This window comes from Leptinotarsa decemlineata, unplaced genomic scaffold (genome assembly GCF_025532065.1).
Source record: "Leptinotarsa decemlineata unplaced genomic scaffold, Ldec_3_MD MMD2_P_RNA_scaffold_2, whole genome shotgun sequence".
Lineage (NCBI taxonomy): Eukaryota > Metazoa > Arthropoda > Insecta > Coleoptera > Chrysomelidae > Leptinotarsa > Leptinotarsa decemlineata.
Window position 1 is genome coordinate 27672106 of NW_027412529.1, and position 23488 is coordinate 27695593.

Genomic DNA, 23488 nt, shown 5'->3' on the forward strand with positions numbered 1-23488 from the left:
AAATGTGATTGTCCTGGAAAACCTGTACCGCCCTTCGCGGTGTACCCCTACCTGGCTGGGGTGAGATGGATGAAGATATTATTCATCTGTTAACAGAGGACATAGGGGCCTCATTCGACAGAGTGTCGGGGCCTTCTATATCGTGAGGGGTCGTCTACAGCGTAATCTATAGATTCCCTGACTAATTCGCTTTGTTTTTCAAATCAGTTATGAATTGTTGTAAACTTTCATCTTACATATGCTTCCTTGTGAAAAACTTGTGTCTTTCATACACTAGATTCGTTTGTGGTTGGAAGAAATTGTCAAATTCGCGTATAAAGGGCTTAATCATGTTATGTTTTTCTTTTTTAAATTTGAATGTATTGAATATACGTATGCCCTCATCGCCCTGTAAAAACTGTGCACATTGTACATCTTCTTTCTTGTCGATTTCATTAGCTATCAAGTATTTGTTGAATTTTTGAATCCAAAATTTCTATTTCTCTGCTATATTGCCAAATGTTACGTCCAACGGAGCAATTCCTCTCGACTCCGCTATTTTCTATGTTTGAAACTTTACTTTGATGTTCCAAAAGGAATATTCAATAACAATGGTTCGTTCGCAGCGCCATGTGATGTTTATTAAAACGCCATTGATCATAAACTGTCTTTATTTTTGCGTTCAGTACAGGAATGCAAAACATCAAGTATAAAAAAACGCATACCATCGATATCATGCACAAGACCGTACTTACTGTATACATGACAGATGTTACCTAGTTTGCAGAACAGCCTCATGGTCAGAGACACCTGCAGATACAACCAAACAGGTGAATCAGTCAAGATATTAATTAGTGACTGTGTGATATTACCCACTTTATCTTTGAAATTGATATTGAAATCACCTGTTGATATTATTTTGCATTTCCTAGGTTGATCGTAAAATATTCACTCCAGTTTGTTGATAAGAATAAGAGGGTTTGACAACGGTGACCTGCAAATGCATAATTTTCTTACAGAAGCTAATAAAAGACTTGAATGCTTTTTCTTGTAATGAATTATCAAATATGTTGATATTGGAAAGAGGTAATTTATCAGTTATTCATAAGTTGAAGAGATTTGCCCAATATCAATGTCCCACCATGAGCTGCTGTTTCTCTACTATATTTCGAAACGTTATAGTTTGGTAAATAAATAGGCTCATTATTTTCAAGCGAATGTTCAGTTGATATTGCAATTTATGGAAAGTCCAAATTATTCCGTTTGTCTAAAAAACGTTGTTGGTGGGATAGTTATCGTGCCTCAATATCGATTTCGTAGTTTTGTAGATCTTCGAAACCTTCTTCATCAGACGCTGTTATTCGCGAGGACTTCAAAAATGGCATTTGTGTCAATCCAGGGCCGGGATTCGTATTAAAATCATTTTCTTTGCTGCTGTTTTCGACAGTTCTTGGTTTATGATAATGATCGAGTGTATTTATGTACCTCAGTAATGTGATGCTTCACTAAGAAACAATTCACCAGTATTATTAATGGTATGTCTATATTTATGGTAATTTGTTCTTCTCAGTAGGTATATCATTTCATTCGAAGAGAGAGATGTTCTGCAGCCCTCGATGAAAGATATCTATTTTCAGGTTCATGTCATTTTTCTGTTAATAAAATATTAAAAATGTTTGAAATATTCATTCTAGAGACTGTCTGCATACTTCATAAACATAAAGAAAAGTTTGAAAGCCATACAGAAAGTTCTACGTGTAGCGATAAAAAACTTGCCCTTCCACTGCCCACATCATTTTTGTCCAGGCAGTCTCAAATCTATATAAGTAGACAAATACATAATCATTTACCAAAACATAGTACATCAATTATTGAACCTGAAAAATTCAGAAAATTAGTAAAGAACCTTCTACAGTACTTCTACAGAAAGAGTACTTTGCATACAAATTTTAGTCTTTTGGTGTACCACGATGTATATTACGATTTATGTCAAGTATTTTCAAAATTGTGTTGTTTTATTGATAACATATTTGTTCATTTTTTTCTTATCTTTGATATTTTTTTGGGTCTATTATTTTTAATCTCAACTGTATTTTTGTGAATACTATATACTTCAGAAAAAAAACAACATTTAATATATTTTAAACAATTTATGTATTTATGAATATGACACCCTATTTCGACAAAATGTATTACATTTCAGACAATATCTATCTATTATTCACAATCACAATCTTCACAAACATTATTCTCAAAAATGAGTCATATACTTTTTGAAAATGAAGTTTGTGAAGAACAAATCGAGATGTGTTGTGTATGAAATTATTATGGATCTCCATTAAGTAACGGCCGCTATAATCAGAGAAAAAAATTCATGATATGTTAATAGAGAGTACTATTCTTTTTTGAGAGCTTATTTCTTTACTTCTTCGACAGATGTCAAAGAAGTTTTGAAATATGAAATTATGTCAATGTTGTTGATTGACAACTGAAATATTCAATGTAATACAAGGTACTCTCCGATATCAGTTTGTTGCCATTTCGCCACTATCCAAAGTTTTCTTCAAGATGGGTAGCCAAGTACGGTCTATTTCTAAGGAGCTATTCGAGATACAGTTCTCTCCAGACATGAGAATATACGCTGATTCTTTTAGCTTACGTCTCTTAGAATGAGGCTCATTCTTAATATCGTATTCAACGAATTTTGTTGATATAAATGAAATGCTGCTGATCATTACCAAGACATACTGGAATGAAGAGAATATTTCATAAAAAACTCTTCCTTTGTGTAAATGGTAACAATATATATTAGAATCACCTCATGAACCGTTGCTGGAAAAAATCGCTTATCTCAGGTATGTTCAGTTAGCAATGTGCAAGTACGATTATTTCTATCGATTTTAGAGAAAAAATTTCCAAAAAAGAGAACATAATGTCGAAGCGCTACTGTTCTAATCCAAACAACTCTCGATGCTTTTCCTTTCATTGTCTTGCTTCTAGAGCGGCTTGAAATTTTGCCAACTAGCAGAAAGAAGGAACTTCACAAAAGGACGACAATAACAAAATCAGACTTTCATGATACTTTCCACCGATAATCTAATATCGAGTGGAAGGGATTGAATTGGAAATGAAGATTGACACGAATTTCTAACAATATTTCTCAGGGACTTCGCAGTAGCGTGACGAAATAATACATGAGGTGAAAAGAGGAGATTTGATTACTTTGAATTTGAATTGAGCGTGAAGGATACGCATTCCATTGAATGTAAAGAAGGTATGTATTTTCCTGAATGAGTACCCCATCTTGTAAAAATATACTTGAAAGACTATTGAAGATGAAATAGTTTGTGCTTGGTTAGATATATTTTTCATTGAAATGAAAAAGCGTCCAATGGTCCAATCCATTGTGACGACATATATTTCCTTGAACACTAATAACGTATTCAAAAAACACTTTATTTTGAGATTTCAACTAGATGATTTTACAAAAACGCAACACGTGTTTCGCCATACAATGGCTTCTTCAGGCATGTCTTTGGTAAATACACTCATAACCTTGTTCTTCGGGTCCAGTATTCATGCTCCTAGACAGGTATAGAGCCGAGGTATTGCATCATGTACCCGATCTGCCGGAAATGATTTCTCGACTTTCTAATTGACGTGTGGCGAGACAATAATGACCTCTATGATTGCGTTAGTCTCTGTGAATCATATCGTTTATTCAGACAGTTAGGACGTTTTTCAATTTGAATGGCTTCATGAGTTATCCTAGCCTGGAGAGTTTTTTCCGTAGCGATTATTTTGGTATTTCCAGAGCTTATTACGTGACCTGTTTCTAGGTAGTTTTTTAAGAGGGATGGGGCTGGATCTGATGTGCGAGCAGCTCGTGCATATTTATAGGCTCTGCTGGCCGATGTTAGTCCTGAGGCAGGTATTCCGTATACACCCTGTGTCCCATTTCGTATTATGTCTGTATGTGTTCGTAAAAGAGTGAACATTTGATTATTGGCTGTGAATACTGTTGTTACGTTATGCCTCTTCAGGATTCAGCTGACTTTGTCAGTAACTACATGAATGTGAGGGGAAAAAGCTTTTGATTGCTCAGTCTGTTCATCAAGTAGTTCGAGATGTGGGATTTGGGTCTGCTGTCGTTGAATGAATCTTTGAATTTGGGAGATGTAGTTTTGGTGTAGGGAGTTCGTATAGTTCCTTGTATCTGTTGTGGTTGTCAGTGAGCCTTGTAGTGTGCAAGAGATTTCGAAACGAAATTCAGCTATGCAGCATGATGATGGGACTCAGCATTGAGGAAGCGATTGATATGAATAGGTTTCTGGTAAAAGTTCTGTGAGAAAGAGTTGTTGAACTTCATGATGAGAACCTCCAGGAGTAAAAGTGGGTTATTATTTTCGACTTACAATGTGAATTTTAGATCAGGGTTTGGAAATTGATGTGGTGTAGGGCTGGCTGGAGACCTTCAAATCTATGGAGCCATTTAACAAAGACGTCACCCACCTGCGCTCGAGTGAAATTTACTTCCTGAGAACGTTTTTCCAAATGGATTCAATCTCCAGCGATTCAAATTCAATGTGAAACACTACTTTCGCACATGCACCGCTTTTGGAGCGCCTTACGGAATTTCATGTAGTACTTGTGTTTGATCCTTGAAGAATAAAACAAAAGCATTGGGGCGCCTTTCACTTGTTTGCAGAATTTGCCTTGGAAACGAAAATATGTGCTGGACACACAGTGGCTAATGAAGTTGATTGTGTCTTGCGAAATTTGATAATTTGTTTTGAGAAGTGAGAAGGTTTCAGATAATGAGATATTCGTGAAAAGGTATACTACGTCAAAGCTGAAGAGAATATATGTTTATTGGTTATTGAAAGATTTTGTGAATTCAATGATGTGATAGGAGTTTCGAATATATGATGAAAAATGTTCAGCTAGTGGTTGAAGAGCATTTGCAAAATACTTGGCGAATGCGAATACTTGGCGAATGCGCTAACGATGAAACGAAAGTAGATGTTTGATTTGTGTATTTTTGAAAGACCTTACAAACGAGGTGTACACAAATTTCTCTCTCTTAGAATGAGAAATTTCTTCCTTCCAGTGGTAATGTTGGAAATGTTGACGAGAGCTTTTGTCTTCTTTTCAAGATATATGGCAGGTCTCTGCATGAAAATAAATGATAAATCTAATAATTGGGAGACGCGATTCAGTGATGAAGTGAAAACAACTCATTGGAAATGCTCTCTCATTAACAGTTGTTGCTGAGAGAATAATCAGTCAATTGACACTTCCACATTTATCCGTTCTACGTGCTTACCATTGAGGAACCTGTTGATCACACATGATTTGACGAAAATTACATTTAGATCATACATGATATTGGTGGTTGGTAATTGTCCATTACATTTATAATTACGAAATTGCTTTCTGGAATACTGGACTGAAAATGTTGGGGATAAGAAGTAGGAATTAATAACTCAAGGGGTGTCATTTTGAAAACACAATGTTTTCTTTCAATGTACTCTCCAAGGAAATGATACAAACCATTTGAATGACATATAAATTCAATTTTTGAAGTAGACAGTTCCAAAGAGAGATTACTTCCTTCTCTAGCAATTCAACTATCTACAATAATTCAAACTCAAAACCCTCCTTCAAACTAGGATCATTATGGAGGGCTCTCTTCTTTCACAAATGGCAGTATCAACAAAAGTATTTCAAACTCATTTGAACTGGGGTGGAGAGAATCAAAAATATTTGTTGAAATAAATTTTACTCAAAAATATGTTCAAATTCACATGAAAAAGGAATTTGACCTCAGTTCTTGAGTTCATTGAATGAAAGATATTATGTTTTTCACTCCAATGAACACATTTTCAGAATGTTTTCTCCTCTAGAAAATACATTTTTTTTTCAAATCGTTTTTTTTTTATTTTTGTGCGGTTCAGTTTCTTCAGAACCCTAGAAAAACATTATTTTCCAACTGAATATTCAATGAAGTATTATTATTGAGCTTGGTGTTCCTGAGAGTTGTACGTCTATTACTTTGTTTAGCCACCAAAGCCGAATTAGGTTGTGCTTCCAGCAGTGGTGGTTCGTAGAAGCACCAGTAATGAGTGAAACACACTTTGAATGACTCTGACTACTTGAGCTCAACAGAGATAAAAGTGATTCGCACTTTACTATATGTTTTATCCAAACAGAAAGCTGGCCACAAAATGAACTTGAGATTACAACACAAATGTTTATGTATATAAAAGCTATGACATTGTCAAAGGCATATAGATTAAATGCGACAAAAAGTCTTATTAAGCATAGATAATTCACGGATGAAATTCATATTCATCAAAGATATTTGCCGGCTACATTTCTTGCGAGGATGCAAATTATACAATGCAATTATTCATTATAAGAGATATTAATAGAGAAAAACTGGATGTCAGTAATTACCGATCCTTATCCGTTATTCATTGTTGAAGATAAGGTTCGAGAAAAAAGAAATGTCAGCAATTGTTGATTTTTATCTTCTGATGCATCCGGGATAAACAAAGTAGTCCAGGGTTGGCTTGAGAAATACGTATCTGCCGATCGAGCCAAGACGAGAACCACCGGCTATACTCAGAGGAATCTATTGTAATCAGGTTGACTGCAGTCTGTTCCAACAGTAGGAGATATAATAGGTTGGAAACGAAACTACTCTCCGTGCTTCTGGCCCTTTGTGGAATTCGCCACTAGGGCCAGCTTCTCTTCATGCGTTTCCTCTCACTTGGGCTACCTTTTCTTCACGCATATTCATGATTTTCAGTCCTTTGTAGTATTTGCCATTTGGACGTTCCTTCTCTTGCTTTCGGTACTTTAGCTAGCTATCGTCGGCGCTGTCAAAAACTTCGAGGTCGCACGTGTGAAATCAGAAGCGTCACCCGTGGCCCGTCGAAGGTATTGTTCGAGTACGTGAAGGATAGGCATTATTTTGAGATGAATTTCAATGAACTTCTTAAAACCGCTTGCTTTATTATTCGTAGTTGATTGGGTTTGCTACCTACAGTTAGCATCGCTTAGTTCATTTCATAACCCCTGGGTCACCGTTAATTGATAAAGCTGGTGCTAGAAATCCCATCCGCAGCGTGAAAAGGAATATCGAATATTGAGTTGATGCGACTGAGAGATTCACAATCTCTTTTTACAATTATATGTATATTTCTAACATCTATAACTTATATAAATCTATAACACATACACGCATCATTCTCACTTGTGCTAGGTTGTTCTAATTGATCTACGTTGACAACAGATATGCGGGTTTTTGTTGTTGTCAATCGGCATTATATTACAGTCCATATTTAACCTTCTCAAGTGCTGATAATCACATTCTCTTGATCATTCTTTTAAAATTATTAGGATGCTTGTAGATTTCAATGACCTTTCTTCATGAACCCGTGCATGGTTTTGTATTGAATTAGAATCGATAGCTGTTTTTGATATACTATGTCAATCGAACTATTTAGGGAATAATTTCAATTTTCAATTGTTTCATGATAACATTCAATGATAAATACGATAATAATGAATGCAGCTGATTAACGGAAAAACAGAACAGATTTTGAAGAGATTACGATACAGCATCTTAGAAAATTTATGAAAATATTCCTTCTGCAAATTTCACAATTTGAGTATATTAGAAACACGTATTTCTGGTCATATCTCACGAAGCGCTCTTCGAAATCAGTAGACAGATCTACTCTATTAAATCATCGCATTTCCATATTCACAGCAATTAACTGAGAGTTCTCATCGTAACCACCTCACTTTGATCAATGGCCTTTATGAAAACTACCTATGTTTCTAAGAATTCACATTTCTCCGCAGATTTATCCATGACACCTTCCAAAAATGAAAAGCAAGATGGAGGTGATTGAAATGGACAATCAGCAATTGAGAGAGCTCAAGATGGAACTTGAGTACAACATGCTGAGACTCATGAGGAAAATGTCACAGAGAAACAACACCCTCGGGGAAGCTAACACCGAGGAAGCTAAAAAAGCCGCGCCGCTTAATGAAAACGATGCTAAAAAAGAGTTCACTTGGTTTGAAATAGCCACTGGGATAAACCGTTCTACAAGAACGCGAAAAGCGAAAGCACAAGACGCCGCCAGTGAGATCACTATCGGCGGTAGCGGCAGCAACAACAGCCAGGGGAAGAAAACGCAGGAATATAGCAGCAGTACGCAAGTATCTGTTACTTCAATTTCTCCCTCCCAAAGCAACATTTGGCGAAACCAACGCCAATAGTTCTAACGGGCGTTAAAAGTAGAATGACATACAAGGTGAACTAGCTATTCGAAGAATATATGCTAATCAAAAGGACGCAAGGACGAGATGATGGAGTTGCTGTTACGTCTTCCCATTGATGTCCTGATAATCCAAAAAAGCTGAGAGATACCAAAGATCTCCACATCTTGGGCTCCAATACTTACAGGATCGACAGGCCCGGCGCGGTCTTCCTAGTGAAGACCGAAATCATGCAGTACGATGAACAACTGATTCGTACTGATTCGGTGAATCAGTCGCCGTCAGAATGGTGTTGGATCGTTGAATAGCTGAGGATCTTATCGATTTATCTACTTTCACTATGGAAATGTTCACCGACCATCACACAATAGTAAACATTAGCAATATCAACACAAAATCGCAAGGATGAAGCTGTTTTAATGAAAACCAGTGAGGCCAGGAGCTTTCGAGGCTGCTAGAATTCTTTCAGTACACCGCGACCTCCCTTTCAGTAGTTGTTTACAGCTGATTCTCGGCCTCCCCCCACCACTATGACGTATTAATTGCTTTTTTTATTGGTTGTTGTTTGGTGAAGTTTTTTTGTTGTGCAGTGAAGTCAAGGCGTTGTGACCTTGAAGTGTCTGGTGCATGGATCGTTCAGATTTTTTTTTCATATGAGATTTTGTGTGTTTATGTGTGTGTGTAGGAGAATGCACGGTACAGGGTTTCATCATGTGCTTGTTTGTCTATGTACAAACATACGTCTGCATACTTCGAAGATCCTCCAAGTAATAAATGCTCCATCGGTGTTAGGGCACCAAGTTAGTAGTGGAGTGACGTCACAGCAATAACCGTTCAACGGCTAGAGAGCGACATGTTCACTCCACGACGTGTGGCAGAGTAATGCGTATTCATCGGTCTGCCCTCACCTCTCCTGAAGCGATGAAGGTTCGCTCTAGCCCCGCTATCCATGGTGACACAACGGCAGCCGAGGACTGTTTGCCTAGCGTCTACCCTCTCCGAGACCGCAACGACCACTGCTTGCTCGTACCGGCAACTGTTATCGCATCAAGTTGGGAGATGGGCTTGGCTGTGACGTCAGGCATCTCTAGTGGATAGCAACTAGCAATGTGAATCTTTCACGGTTTCATGGTGGGGGTGACTCACACTGTTTAATATAAAAGAAATGCCTGGCACACTATGAAATCAGTAGACGAATATATCTGCAGCAGTTAGCAATTGGTAGAGTGTTATTCAGTTCGTAATAGAAGGAAGACGGTGAGTGTATTTGTCTGTTGGAAATTGTTTATATTTTCATATATATTTTCATCATGTCCGTTTCAAAAGTAGACTTGAATAAAATTAATAATTTGATTGTACAGGAGGTTGAAATACTAGAGCAAAAGGCCTTATCATCATTGCCAATTGATGAAGTGTACATAATTAAAAATATGTCAACTTATTCTACACGATTTGGTAAATCAATTTTATTAACTTTGCAAGATGTGAGCAATGATAAATTATTTAAAACATGGCTACCAAAACGTATTTCGTTGCAATTCAGTGATGACGATATATCTTGTATCAACTCATCAGGTGGTAAATATACGATGATGTATTTAGGACAGAGCCAACAAAGTTTTGCTGGCATGAAAACGCGATCTCTAGTCAAATTCAATATGATTGAATAATAGTAATAATTTATAGTGAATTTCTTTAGGTCATAGCTTACAAAGTTTTTTTTGGTGTGAAAACGATAACTCTAGTCAAATTCAATATGATTGAATAATAATAGTAATTATAATGAATTTCTTATTGTTTTATTAATATTCATATATTAGATGATAATTATATGGAAATATAAACATTACTAACTTAGTTGAATACACTCACTTTGTAACTACAAGTAAAATGGGAATGTGAGTATTATATCACTGAAAAATTGGAGGTTGCTTATTGTTTTTTTTTTTGTTCGATTTCAGTTCCACCATTTAAAGATGTGGATGCAGTACGCAAGTCAAGATTGGGTCGATATTGTAGATCTCAAATCATCGGTTCAACATTTGTCGTCTAAATTGAAGGTGTTGGGTGATGGAGCCGAACATGCAAGCGTTTATGATATGAGTGTATGCTATGATGAAAAACAAATCGAATTATGCCTTCGTGATGCTGAGAACTATTGGAGTGGTGCAGAAGTTTGCAACAAATTTTTGGATAATGAATTGGAATTGTGGCAACTTTGTGAGGTTATGATTGAACTGAACCTAAGAAGATTCCTGTATAGCCTCCAACCATACTTGCCAGAATGGATTATTCATCACTTTGAATTGAATGATGAAAATCGAGAGGAAATTGAAGATGGTCGCGAAAATGATGATTATGAGGAAGAAGTTATTTTAGATAGTCTGTATGTTCCTGTGAATCATAAATAATGTCAAATAAAAAACTTTGTATTATTTTCATGTTTTATTTATTTAAATCTGATGAAATACAATAGAAAATGATTACAAAACAATAAATATGATATAAAATACAATACATGATATAAGTCAGTTACAAATAAAAAAAAAAAAAGATCATAAAACAGTACATGATAGAGTGAAAAAAAAGTGTCAATATCTGCTATGAACTGAACCATCCAATGCATTGTATGTTAAAACTGTATCATGCAAAATTAATGCATATACTTTAGTGTTGTCTGGAAACTTGGTCTTCCTCGTCTCAAACTCAATCTTTATATCAATAGTTGATGATTTTGTTGCATTCGGTTGATGGGAACAATCGATGACGAATAGTGGATTCTCTCTAAATTGTCCAATGTCCATCAGAGGTTCACTCATATCTTTATCATAATAACTTCGCTGGAAACTCTCAAAAGCATAATAAGCAGGAGCATCAAGTTTTTTATCGAAATTCAAATTCCAACGCTCATATGGATAAACTTCAGAATTCAAGTATACTCGAATACTATTGATATCAGCAGTTGTGAATTTTGTAATATCTTGTGTTCTATCTTCAGATGTGGTAGTACTTTGGAATGCGATGATGACAAAACGAGGAGTTTCCAATGCGTTAGTTGTTTTGATGGCCCATATGTCTGAAGAAGTCCCACGTAATGATGGTAGTTCATAGAGGTCCCACATACGATACGCCAACTTGATTTTGGCATTCAGACCGCTTTTGTTTATTCTACTCAAAAGTTTGAGCTTGTGTTTATCATCTGGTACAATATGCCTTATTTTCCATTCGATTTTATTTATTTCCAAATCAGCATCAACCTCACCTATATATGAGTTTTTGAATGATCGAGCGATAATCAAAATCAATTCCTGTTTGGCATTCAAGATACTTTTGTTGTAATCTTCAGCAAAACCCATCAAATATTTCAGTGGTAGTTTTCCACTAAAAACATGACTGTTTGTATCCAAGATATCTTGCTTCAATTGTGAAAGTCCCCAACCAGATGTCAATAATGTGTTAGCATGAGATTGTCCAAATGATATCATGGTTTTCATTGTAGATGTTATCCCAGGTTTTCTAACAACAGCCACTTGTTCACCTCCCATTTCATAACGAATTTCGTCAAAGAGAAATGCAATTGCATTATTCGAGAGATAGCATGTTTTCGCTACATCTTTGGGGGTGAATTTACCTTCTATGTAAATGAAGCTCTCGGCAATATCTAGTATAACATCTTGATTATTGATTGCAATTCTGATTTCATCCGAATTCCTGAATAGCGGTGATCCATAGGGCTTATATGTGTGCTCATGTAAACTTATGAGAGAATGATCGAGCACTGGTTCATTGAATATATTCAACTTTTCATTGTTTGTTTCGAGCACCATTGTTATTTTCTCACTTTCAATCCAATCGATTTCAAAAATTTAAGATCACTCACAGACAGAGCGTTATGTGCTAACTGTTTAGCATACACTTGTGGAATGAGCTTCTTTTTATGCACACCTTTCTTTTTGATAGTGCAACTCGTTTGGGATTGTTCAATGCGATTTTGTCTATTATAAATGAAACCCATAACAACAGTTATTCGATTTTCTTCAATTCCAAAATAATGAAAATCTCTTCTTCACTTCCAAAATCGATAAGGTTATTTTTTTCATCCAAAATACGCACTGTAATGTTGTGAATCAATTGACGACCTTCTGGACTGACAGGCATATATATAATACTGTGTGGTTCTTTAGTAAGATTGTAGCCAGGTTCAACATCAATATCGAATGAGAAAAGAATGTGGGATTCTTCACCATTTATATATGAACCAGATATTATATTGCAATCTAAGCGGATAAGTCTCACAGTTGTAATGTTTATTGGTAATGATGATTCATGTATCTGATTTGGTGGAAATATTTCATGAGCGAACCCCATCATTTCTGCTATTGAATTTGGATGTGTCAGATCAATTTCATATTTGGATCGCATTTCACATTTGAATGTATTATTATTGGCGTGTAGATAGAAAATATCATCTGCAACGACATCATTTGGTTTTTTATCATGAAACAATCTGAACATGATATGTTTCTGTATGACGGCATTGATCTCTTCTATTTCATAAGCACCACATGGAATTTCAATTGTCAACTTTTGGGGTATCGATGAGTTGTCATTACTGATTCTAAAACTAACTAAGTTATTAGCTTCAGTTATATTATTGATTGTATTGCATCCATAGAATCCCAAAAGTCCTAATCCATAACGACTGTTCCTATCCAATTCAATTGGTGGAAAAAAATCCGCACTCAAGACACTTGTCCCGACAGCTTGTAGCTCGAACTTTCGTGACATGACTGATGAATATTTTGAAACACATTTCAATTTATTATTGTACACAGCAACAGCACATTTGAGACAATTTACACTTTTTGGAAGGTGTTGTATTGTAATAAGTATCATTTTTATTGATACCAATATTCACATCCTCTATATTACAAATACAACACATAGATTTCCGAGGTATAGGACCGTCATTAACATCCGATTCTGAATTTTGATCGTGGTGGTGGTGCTCATAACAATATCTATGTTTCATTATATCGATGTCATCTTGCAGATGCTTAGGCAACTTTTCCCAAACATATGCAATCTCATGTGCAACACATGCAAGTATCACTTCCTTAGGCATATTTGCAAGCATCACTTTATCCATTTTTTTCAAGGTACCATATTTTGAAAACATTCTAAGTGAAAACCCCATTCCCTTGATAGCCTCCCGATCCAGTTTTGGTGTTGAATCCATTTTTATTTGGAAAATTATTTAGAGAGAAACTGCAAGCACAAGTGACCACAGAGAACTGTATTAAATTTCTGTTGTCGATCATAGTTATATTTGATTTTTACATTCGAACATTTTCGAAAGAATCGAGTCAATTCCAATGGTGGGGGTAGATCTCCAAAACTATCGAAATATGTGACTTCTTTCCCACATTTTTTATATGCCACCCAATGTGTTCCTGGTCCACTTATTCCATCTAAATTAACAATAGCTGTCTCGTTTTGTTTTGGACCTGAAGATGGTAATCTATCACGCATAAAAACACCACGAAAATGTGGAATTTTCATTTTTTGTGCATAATAACTGAGATCGAGATCAGTAAGAGGCCTCTGAGGTAGGGGTTCAATTAGTTTTTTGTTTTGTTTGTGGCTTTGTATGGTTTTAAATATAGTCCTAAACCTTTACGGTATGGTTTGAGATATATTCCACTTCCGCGTTTGCCTAATGCTACAGCCTCCATGGTTTTATTGTGACGATTGGCTTCCATTAAAGCCGCTCTGCTGGCTTTTGCCGAATTCACGGCCTTGGTAATACCAGCAGCAGCTCCCGCCAAACTTCCTAGTGCGGATAGTCCAGCAAAAATTGGTATCAATGGTAAAAGTCCACCGATCTTGGGAACAGGAATTATGCGTGGTGTGCGGATTTTCTTCTTTCCACCGGCAGCTTTAAGGTATTTACGTGCCGCCTGCAATGCCACAGTGATAGCTTTTTTGCTATTATTCGTCACAAATTGATTCCCACCAGCTTTCTTCAATACATTTCGCACTTTATGGACTATCCCAGCACCAAATGCAACTTTTTTAATTTTATTTTTCTTCGTTTGTTTCCTCTTACATTTTTTCTTATTGGTACTACAACCCATGCCCATATGTCTTTTCGCTTTCATAATGTTGGTGACAAGTAATGCAGCTGCTCTTTCCCCAATACTCGCGTCCTTCGATTTAACCCTATCCCAAGCGCTGTATTCAAGTTCTTTGTCGGCTAAATGTCTTGCTGCAAGATCGGATGGATGCTTAGAATATTGAATATCGTGTTTTTTGCATTCAATATCTAATTTATTGATTCCAGGGTCGTTACGAGCTAAACGTTGTTTCAATTTTGTACCCGGTCCACAGTATTGATAACCTCCGGTAGATGTAATTCGAAAGGAAGTTTGTTTATTAAATCATTAACAAAACCACAACCTCTTTTAATTTTACGATCACTTTCAATACGTCCGTATCGTTTGATGGTACACATTGAAATGAATAAGCTAATAACATTTATATAGTCTCCAACCACGGCACGATGCGCATTGTAAAACAGAAAGAAAAGTTTGCTGTAGATAATCTAGATGAGAAATTTGGTTGTGGATTGAATGGACAAAGGGTATTCAGACATGGTCCACTACTTCCATCATCAGTTCGAGGACTCATTATAGGACCTTCAAATTGTGGAAAGACGAATGCAATGATATCACTATTAACACATCCACAAGGACTGAGATTTAGAAATGTGTATCTCTATTCGAAATCACTCAATCAACCTAAATATCAGTACTTGCGAAGTGTTTTGGAACCTATAAAAGGATTAGGTTTTTATACATTCAGCAATAATGCAGAAATAGTGGAACCCTCCGACGCTAAGCCTAATTCTGTTTTCATTTTCGATGATGTAATATGTGAAAAGCAAGATATTATTAGATCATATTTCTGTATGGGACGTCATAAGGATGTTGATTGTTTTTATCTAGCACAGACATATTCACGGGTACCCAAACAGTTAGTGCGTGACAATACCAATTTCATTATAATGTTCAAACAAGATGAGACGAATTTACATCACATTTATTCAGATCATGTTTCACCCGATGTAACATTCAAACAATTCCAATTGATGTGTGTTAAATGCTGGGAGGACCAATATGGATTTCTAGTCATTGATAAGGATAGAAAAATAGATGAAGGTAGATATCGCAAAGGATTCGATAGTTTTATATACCCATGATCTTGTTTTTGGAACTTATTCGATCACTGAATATTGTAGTGGTCACTTCACCAACGAATTAAGCTTTAATTCAAAAAAAAAGGGCATTATGAATACAAAAAAAGATCCTGAAAATAAAAACAATGAAATAAATTTGAAACGTCAACTAGTAGAGACAACAGAAGCTGTCAGGCAGAAATTCAACTCTATCAAGAATGATAATATTGAAAATCGTACGACACTTGAAAGATTGTATGAGCCCATAATGAAACCATTGAATGTTTTATCATCAAACGCTACTTCTAAATCACCAGTGTTATCACCAAATCATGGAACTGTTCAATCTACTTCAAATTATCCCATGAGTACTCCAATAGGAAGAAAACAATCTTTTGGTAGTGTATCATCTGTGAATAGTGACACGAGCACACTTCAAGACGATATGAGAACAACTCTATTCGAAACACCATCATCGTCCCACATCGATTCCTCGGATCCTGACATCTCACCTGTTATGAATGAAAGTGGTGAAGATGTTTTGATGAAACATTTGAATAATATAAAATCTAGAAATCCAGCATATGATGGAACATTTGGCGTACGTATGGATCCAATTACACAAAAGCTGAAAATGGGAAGTCTAGTGGTAAATTTCAAAGATGGAAACATTTCATTTTGGGATGCTAATAAAGTGAAAAAATATGAATGCGCAGGTAGTCCAGAATTGTATGATATGATTTTTTTGAAGAATCCACAAGATGTTGATAATGAAGAAACTCGTCAAGTATATTCCAAAATATTGAAAATAACGAATGCTCCATATAAACAATATCATCTGAAGAATGGTTTTAAAAATACAAATTCTAAAAAATTTCGTGAAGTTATCAAACCTCTATTAGACTCACGACAATATCCAATAAGAAGTAGAAGTAAAATTGGTGGAGCACTCAAACGAGTGAAAATGGAGAAAATATATAATTCTAAACCTGTGAATTATGTGTACTGGAATTCACCGAAAGAGTTAGTTGCTCGCCTACGACTATTGGTAGCTTCAAAGTCAGCCGGACATACCGGACATGATAATGAAATAATTTCAATAATTGAAGAATTACGTGAAGAAGGTATAATATATTAACATATTCACATGTAATGATCACTGTCACATCATCATTCAATGCAGTAACATTATCACCTTTTCTCTTTAATCATATTGAAATAGAATGACTAATGAAATAAGTGATGTCAAACGACAAGTTGTTAATGAATTACATAAACCTGCAAGACGTAATTTTCGTAGAAGAATAACCACCATCAAAGGTTTTGCAGATCTATGGCAAATAGATTTAGCTGAACTGCAACCTTATGCAAAAAGTAATGAAGGATACCGATATATACTTGTAGTGATAGATTGTTACTCCAAATATCTGTGGACTGTAGCAGTTAAAGATAAAACAGGTAGTACAGTAACTAATGCAATGAAACATGTACTGAAAGAAGCCAAATACTCCCCCAAACACATACAAAGCGATCAAGGGAAAGAATTTTTCAATAAAAGCTTCTCATCTCTCATGCGAGAATATAATATCAATCATTATTCAACATTTAGCACAAAGAAGGCAGCTATAGCAGAAAGAGTGATTCGTACAATAAAGGCATGGCTCTACAAGGAATTTTCGATGAGAGGTCACCACAAATGGCTTGATATTCTTCCAATTATAACTAGTAGATATAATAATAAAGTTCATCGTACAATAGGTATGGCACCCATCAATGTTGATTCAACAACAAAATTAAAATTCAAGGGTATCAATGGAATTGGAGGAAGACAAAGTAAACCCAAATTCCAATTAAATGATATTGTACGTATAAGTAAATACAAACATATTTTTGAAAAGTCTTACACTGCGAATTTTACCACGGAGCTATTCAAGATTGTTAAAATTAATAAAACCATCCCAACGACTTATAATCTTGAAGATATGAATGAACAGCCGATTAGAGGATGTTTTTACGAAGAAGAGTTATTACGAACCGAGAATCCTGACGTATATCTGATTGAGAAGGTGTTGAAGAGAAGAAAAAATAAAGTATATGTAAAGTGGTTAGGCCTTCCTAGCGAACAAAATTCTTGGATTGATGAATCAAATATGGTTTAAATGTATATAATAGTGACTTTTATGAATAAAGTAATATTAAAGTTCATTATTGTTTTCATTTCAATTATAAGTATGTGAACTGAAAAATATTGCAGCGGTAAACATTGCCCCAGCCATTCGCAATGTTCTGTGTATACCAAACCAAATTAATTGTATACTCCATTCCCGCTTATATTTTTCAACTCACGATATTGAAAACACATTATCATTCCCAAAACTAATCGCCGTCACTTTGAAATGCAGTATCCAACTCTTTTTGCCAATTATCTCTCACTGATAATGCTGTCTCATAAAGCTTAGTCGACTCCTCAAGCTCAGCCTGAGCTTGCATTCTCGAACGTTGATGGAATTGCTTATCTTTACCAATTTTTGAACGGAGTTCATCAGCATCTTTAGACATTCTAGCCAATTCAACCTTCGCTAATGCAATCTTGGCATCTAATGCTTCAAGAGTTTCATTATTAGCATTAATAGCTCGCTCACTCTTTTCAAGTTCAGCAATAGTCATCTGTGCCTTTACAAGACGGCATTTTGCTTTCCTTTTCATTTCCCCAAACCGATGGAGGGGGCTGAAAGAAGATAGCGGTTCAGCTTTCAAATCACTCTTCATTTCTTTAGGAGTACCTTTTGGCTTCCTCTTCGATCTGTCACTTTTCGTTGCGGGTTTTTTCTGTCGCACAACACTTTTGGATTCTTTCTTTTCTTTAAAGTCAGTGACAATCGATGAAGATGCCTTAGTAACCTTCCTCTTGATTGTTCTAGATTTCTTATCAACACCAAGAGGAAGGGTAGATGAAGAGTGTTTGAGTGATGATAATTGCGAAACGATCGGATTTTCAATAATAATTTGCTCATTTGGTTCTGGCACATCTGCAAAGTTAACGAAGTCGTTAATATCAAAATCATTTATCGAATCTTGACTCGATAAATGTAATACTGGAATATTTTCAAAATCAGTCTGATCGATATCAACAAGTGGTGAACCATCTTCAGCAATCAATAGCGGCATAGAGCTCATGATTATTAAGGTCTGAGGAATGATATGTGATAGCAATAGAATGTGGATAGGAAAGGTGATGATGTTACTGAGACCTCACCATTTATAGAAGAAAATAAACTAGCGCATGCGCTCTTTCATCAACTGGCACATGCGCTCTCTCACTAAACTATTCACGCATGTAACAATCTTTGTCATTTAAGAGGAAAACTTTGTGTTGCATGCATGTATTTTTAAATGTTAGAAAATAATACAAATAAATTCAAAATATATATATATTTATTAATAATAGAGGACAATAACGATAATAAAAAATGAAAAATGTTAATATGTCTCTGTGGATGTGGAACGTTCTTTGACTCTATTCCTCAATAGTTGTTGCTCGTGCGTCAAACACCAACATTGAAAAAAATGGATTCTCCTATTGGGGTAGAGTTGACCAACCTTCTCACACAGATCCCAAGTACTTCTACATGCATTGCATACATGATTCCAACAATTCATGGAATATGTATCACAACGCAAACAACGTTGCAGTGGAGTTGGAACGGCAGCACAGATACCACAAATATTTCTACAGATACCTATATTGTTAAATATTATAGGTTCGGAACACTTCAGACACTGTAACTGTTGTTGACGATAATCCGATTTTGTTCGCTTCGGTGGATGAGAAGGAGGCGATAGTTGAATCCGCAACACGCAATCACTACACATACCAGTACATGGATTGATTGAATCCTTAGGTCTACTTATTTGACAAAAGTAGCACACAATAGCCCCTGCAATCATCATTGGGTAGACACACACTTTTGGTTTTTCATTCCACTCTTTTGGAAACGGCATTTTACTAATTCGATTAGAAATATAAAGAGATGACTTACAGAAACTCTGAATGCTCTCTCCTATACCTACGATCTCTATTTATACAAATCAACATCATGTGGAAGTATAGTGGGATAACTTCTCCTACTATTCCACTCTAAACGAGTCAAGTGGGAGTCGCATCACCTCCTATATAAGTTGACTTGCAAACCTAGAGTTCATTCATTCACTCTCTACAACTGTGAGCAAACAACAACAAGATGAATTCTGCAAAAATAAATGCTGCATTAAATAGAATAGCTGCTGTTGATGAAAACAATTGGATAGACGAATCAGATGATGAGGATGTCAATGTTCCGCTAGAGGAAGTAATAGTTGAAGCAGAAGATGTTGGAGTCGATGAAGATGAGATAGACGAAGTTGAAAACGAGGCCAACCAAAGCGACGAAGATGATGACGTGATGGAGTTTGAGAGGGTCATGGATGAAGAAGGAGATGATGAAGGGATAGAAGCTGACACAACTGAAGGTGATGGTGCTATGAGGATCGGTATGCGAACACTCAATGTCAGTGAGACACTGGAAGATCCCTTGGATTTGTATTGTGCATTGGATGCATACGTATTGATCAGCACAATAGATGGAGAGAACAAAAAACTATGTTGGTGCTGCTTTCGGTTTTATTCGCATAGAAACAATAATGGAGGGTGGTATGCCCATGTCAACACCCACAACACTGTCTCAATTATGGAAATGGGACAGAATTGGTGTGAAGCTTGCGAGAGGCCACTAACAAACTTCACCCGAGTATCTACATGTATTATATGTAATAATGTCCAACCTGTGGCACAATAACCGTGGACCTACTGGTCAAAAAAAAAACAACAGCCCTTTTCAGGGCTACATTATTCACACAAACAGTAGTTAGTTGTATTAGTATTCATAGATTATGTGACAAATGAATACTTTGATTAATAAAAGTCTAAGTTGGAAATTTGTTAGTCTTTGAATATCTATACATTATATGACAAATAAATTACTACTTTGACTGAAAAGTCGAAATTTGGAATTTGATAGTCATTGAATATCTATGCATATGATGAGTACTACTTTAAATGAAAGTTGAAGTTGGCATTTGTCAATCATTCATATGCATATAATGATGAATACTTTCACATACATATATTTCGTTTGAGATTATAATGTTAACATAATGTTAACAATGGTATGAATCTGTTTCTGTTTGAAAGTATAATGGTAGCTCTGAAAAGAGCTATTTTTTTTATTGTTTCAGTCTTTAATTGTAGCCCTGAAAAGGGCTGTTATTTTTTTATTAATCCATGCAATGATATGGACTAACGCTCCTCATCATCAGAAACAATAATTATGGTATCGTCATCTGAATCAGATGATATACTAATGATATCATCCTCATAGTAGTCATCTGAATCAGATGATATACTCATGATGTCGTCGTCGTCATAATCAGCTGAATCAGATGATATACTAATCACATCATCCGCATTATTATCGTCAACAGCATCTATGTCGTCCTGAATACCTTGTTCCACTCGTTCTGCGAAATCATCAGGAAGATCATAGATTCGCTGCAGAAATTGAGCGAAGGTTGTACTCAAATGATCAGACGTTGAATCTATTTCATGTACTTGGATGGGTCCTGTACTCGACATTGTGGAAGAATGATATAGAACTGGGATTGTTGCTATATTTATATTGGAAGAAATGAAATGGAGGGGGTGAAATGTAGAACAGTGTTTGAGATTCGAAAACATCAAGAATGAAACTCTGAGCGATTATTAGGAGAAATTCTAGTGATTATTATGGAAAAAAAACTAATAAGAGGGAGAGGAAGGGAGGAAGACACTGCCCCAGCCTCGCAGTGCCTCGTGTACACCAACCAAAAAGTGTGTACTCCGTGGAAGGAAAGGAAAGGAAATGATGGACGAGTAGATGATTATATGTCATCATCGGAATTGAGGACATCATCATCGATTAGGATTGGGGATGGCGGAGGACTATCCTCGATGAGGATAGGGGATGGTGGAGGACGTCTAACGTCAAGCTCGTCATCAGCATCATCACCAGAGTCGTCGTCGTCATCATCGTCGTCGTCGCTACTCATTGGGACAATGTCATCATAAGCAGGGTCCCACCATCCGTCAGGATCTGGATATTCCGAGTCATCCAAGTGTCCTTCGTCACTGCCAGTGACATGCTGAACTTGCATCCTGATGTCGTGATCCCGGTATTCGTATGGCGGACTGTGGGGTTCCGTGGTGGAAGAGACAACCTGTACCTGGCTGTTATCCCAGTAATTGAAGTTGTACCCCTGATCCGGGCAGCTATAGGGTTCGGAGGTTGAATCGGGTTCCATCTCGATGCTAGCTGATCAACTGAATGTTTCATCAGATGATTTCTACTTTTATACTTTCGAGAGGGAGTGGGAGAGGAGTGGAACATTGAGTAGGGGTAAATTGTAGTGTGACATAAGACATATTCAATGAGTAGGGGTAAATTGCAAAGTGACATAAGACATATTCAATGAAAGAGATACTTGAATGGATAAAATACAAATGAAATATACTTGTCGATTTCACTATGAAACATGTCTATTTTTTTATTTTTTAAATTTTCTTCACATGAAATTATTTACAAGTGATTAGAGAACACAAAAATTGATGTGAGGTATTTGTCTAGAAGAACTTGGAATTGAAATAAAAAAATAATAATGATAATAAGAGGAAGTGAAGAAAAATGCTCCAACCATCGCATTGTTCAATGTGTACCAAACCAAAAAACAGTGTACACCCTTTATTTCACTTCCTTTTCCTTTATTCAATATAAACTTAACAAATATAAACTTAAAACTACCATAATTAAATACTCCTAACTAACCTAAAACTAATCTTACATTTACACTTCATCTACAAAAAGAGTGTCCATAACTGTCACTACTTTTTTGTACAGCTCTATCGAAGAGGTCTTTGCTTTACACCTTTCCTGCAGAGATGCATAATTCCGATCTATTTCGGCCATTTCCTTTTGGAGTTCCCTCCGTCGGTTATCCATTTCAGCCATTTGTCGCTTCATGGTAACCAACTCGGCCTCGCTAGATCGGGCAGCTCGTTCTGCTTTCTTGCATCTCTGCAGAAAAACACTCATCTTTTCACTAACCTCTCCGATAGGCTGTGGCACCAACACCTCAGGATCCGCCGGTGTCGCTGGCAGCGGTGGTAGTCGCGTCACCAACGGCGACAATATCACCAACTCCGGAGAAGGACTCCTCGGAATTTCCACTGCTGCTGGTGCTGCTGCTGGTGTGGAGGCCCTCTTACGAGAGGTCGAAAAACTACCTGCATAAGGATTAGTCCTATTGCAAGTAGCTCGGTACTTTGAAATAGGACCAACCTTTGCTGCAGGTCGTTGGCAAACCTTCTTCACAGCCCTGACTTCCTCCTCCTCCTCGAATAAGTCAGGGCTAGAAGATCTGCACCTAACTCGCGAACGCGAAGTGGTTGGCTGGTCAACCGTCACCGCTCTCGAAGATGCTGCCTCCTCCTGGTCAGCGGACACCGGCAGAATAGACGCCACAGCATTATTCACCTCCTGTGTATTGGTTGCCATTCTGAAAAAGAAGAAATAATACAAAGTTAGTTGATATAAAAAATAACATTCCTAATTTACTTACTCAAATATCAAGTTGGTCGTTGGAACGTACTGCCTTGTTGTGGAGTGGACTGCTCTCGATGAGATGACTTCTCGAACTGAATGTTGTGGAGTGCTCTCCGGAGGGTATCGACTTCGATGCGTGAGCGGTGGGAAAATGGTGGGAGCGCACATGCGCGATGAGGGTAGGGGTGTACATGCGCAAATGTTGGGAGTCGGGGGGCGGGGCTTCGGGGAGGGGAGGGGCGGGGCTTCGGAAAGGGGGCGGGGCTTCGGAAAGGGGCGGGGTATCCGAAAAGTTGGTGGC

The 23488-nt window shown here is 36.7% G+C and overlaps 2 protein-coding genes across 5 annotated transcripts in view; both read right to left on the bottom strand.

The window, feature by feature from the left end:
- Oct-TyrR (Octopamine-Tyramine receptor) overlaps nucleotides 1-23488 on the bottom strand; it is a 1115181-nt gene that overhangs the window by 212072 nt on the left and 879621 nt on the right. The window lies entirely within an intron of this gene.
- Nucleotides 10199-23355, bottom strand: LOC141487437 (uncharacterized). Its single transcript, XM_074186515.1, has 2 exons — nucleotides 23204-23355; nucleotides 10199-23140 (listed from the first exon to the last, which is right to left on the bottom strand). The coding sequence occupies exons 1-2, from the start codon at nucleotides 23353-23355 to the stop codon at nucleotides 22429-22431; spliced, it is 864 nt and encodes a 287-aa protein (XP_074042616.1). The 3' UTR covers nucleotides 10199-22428.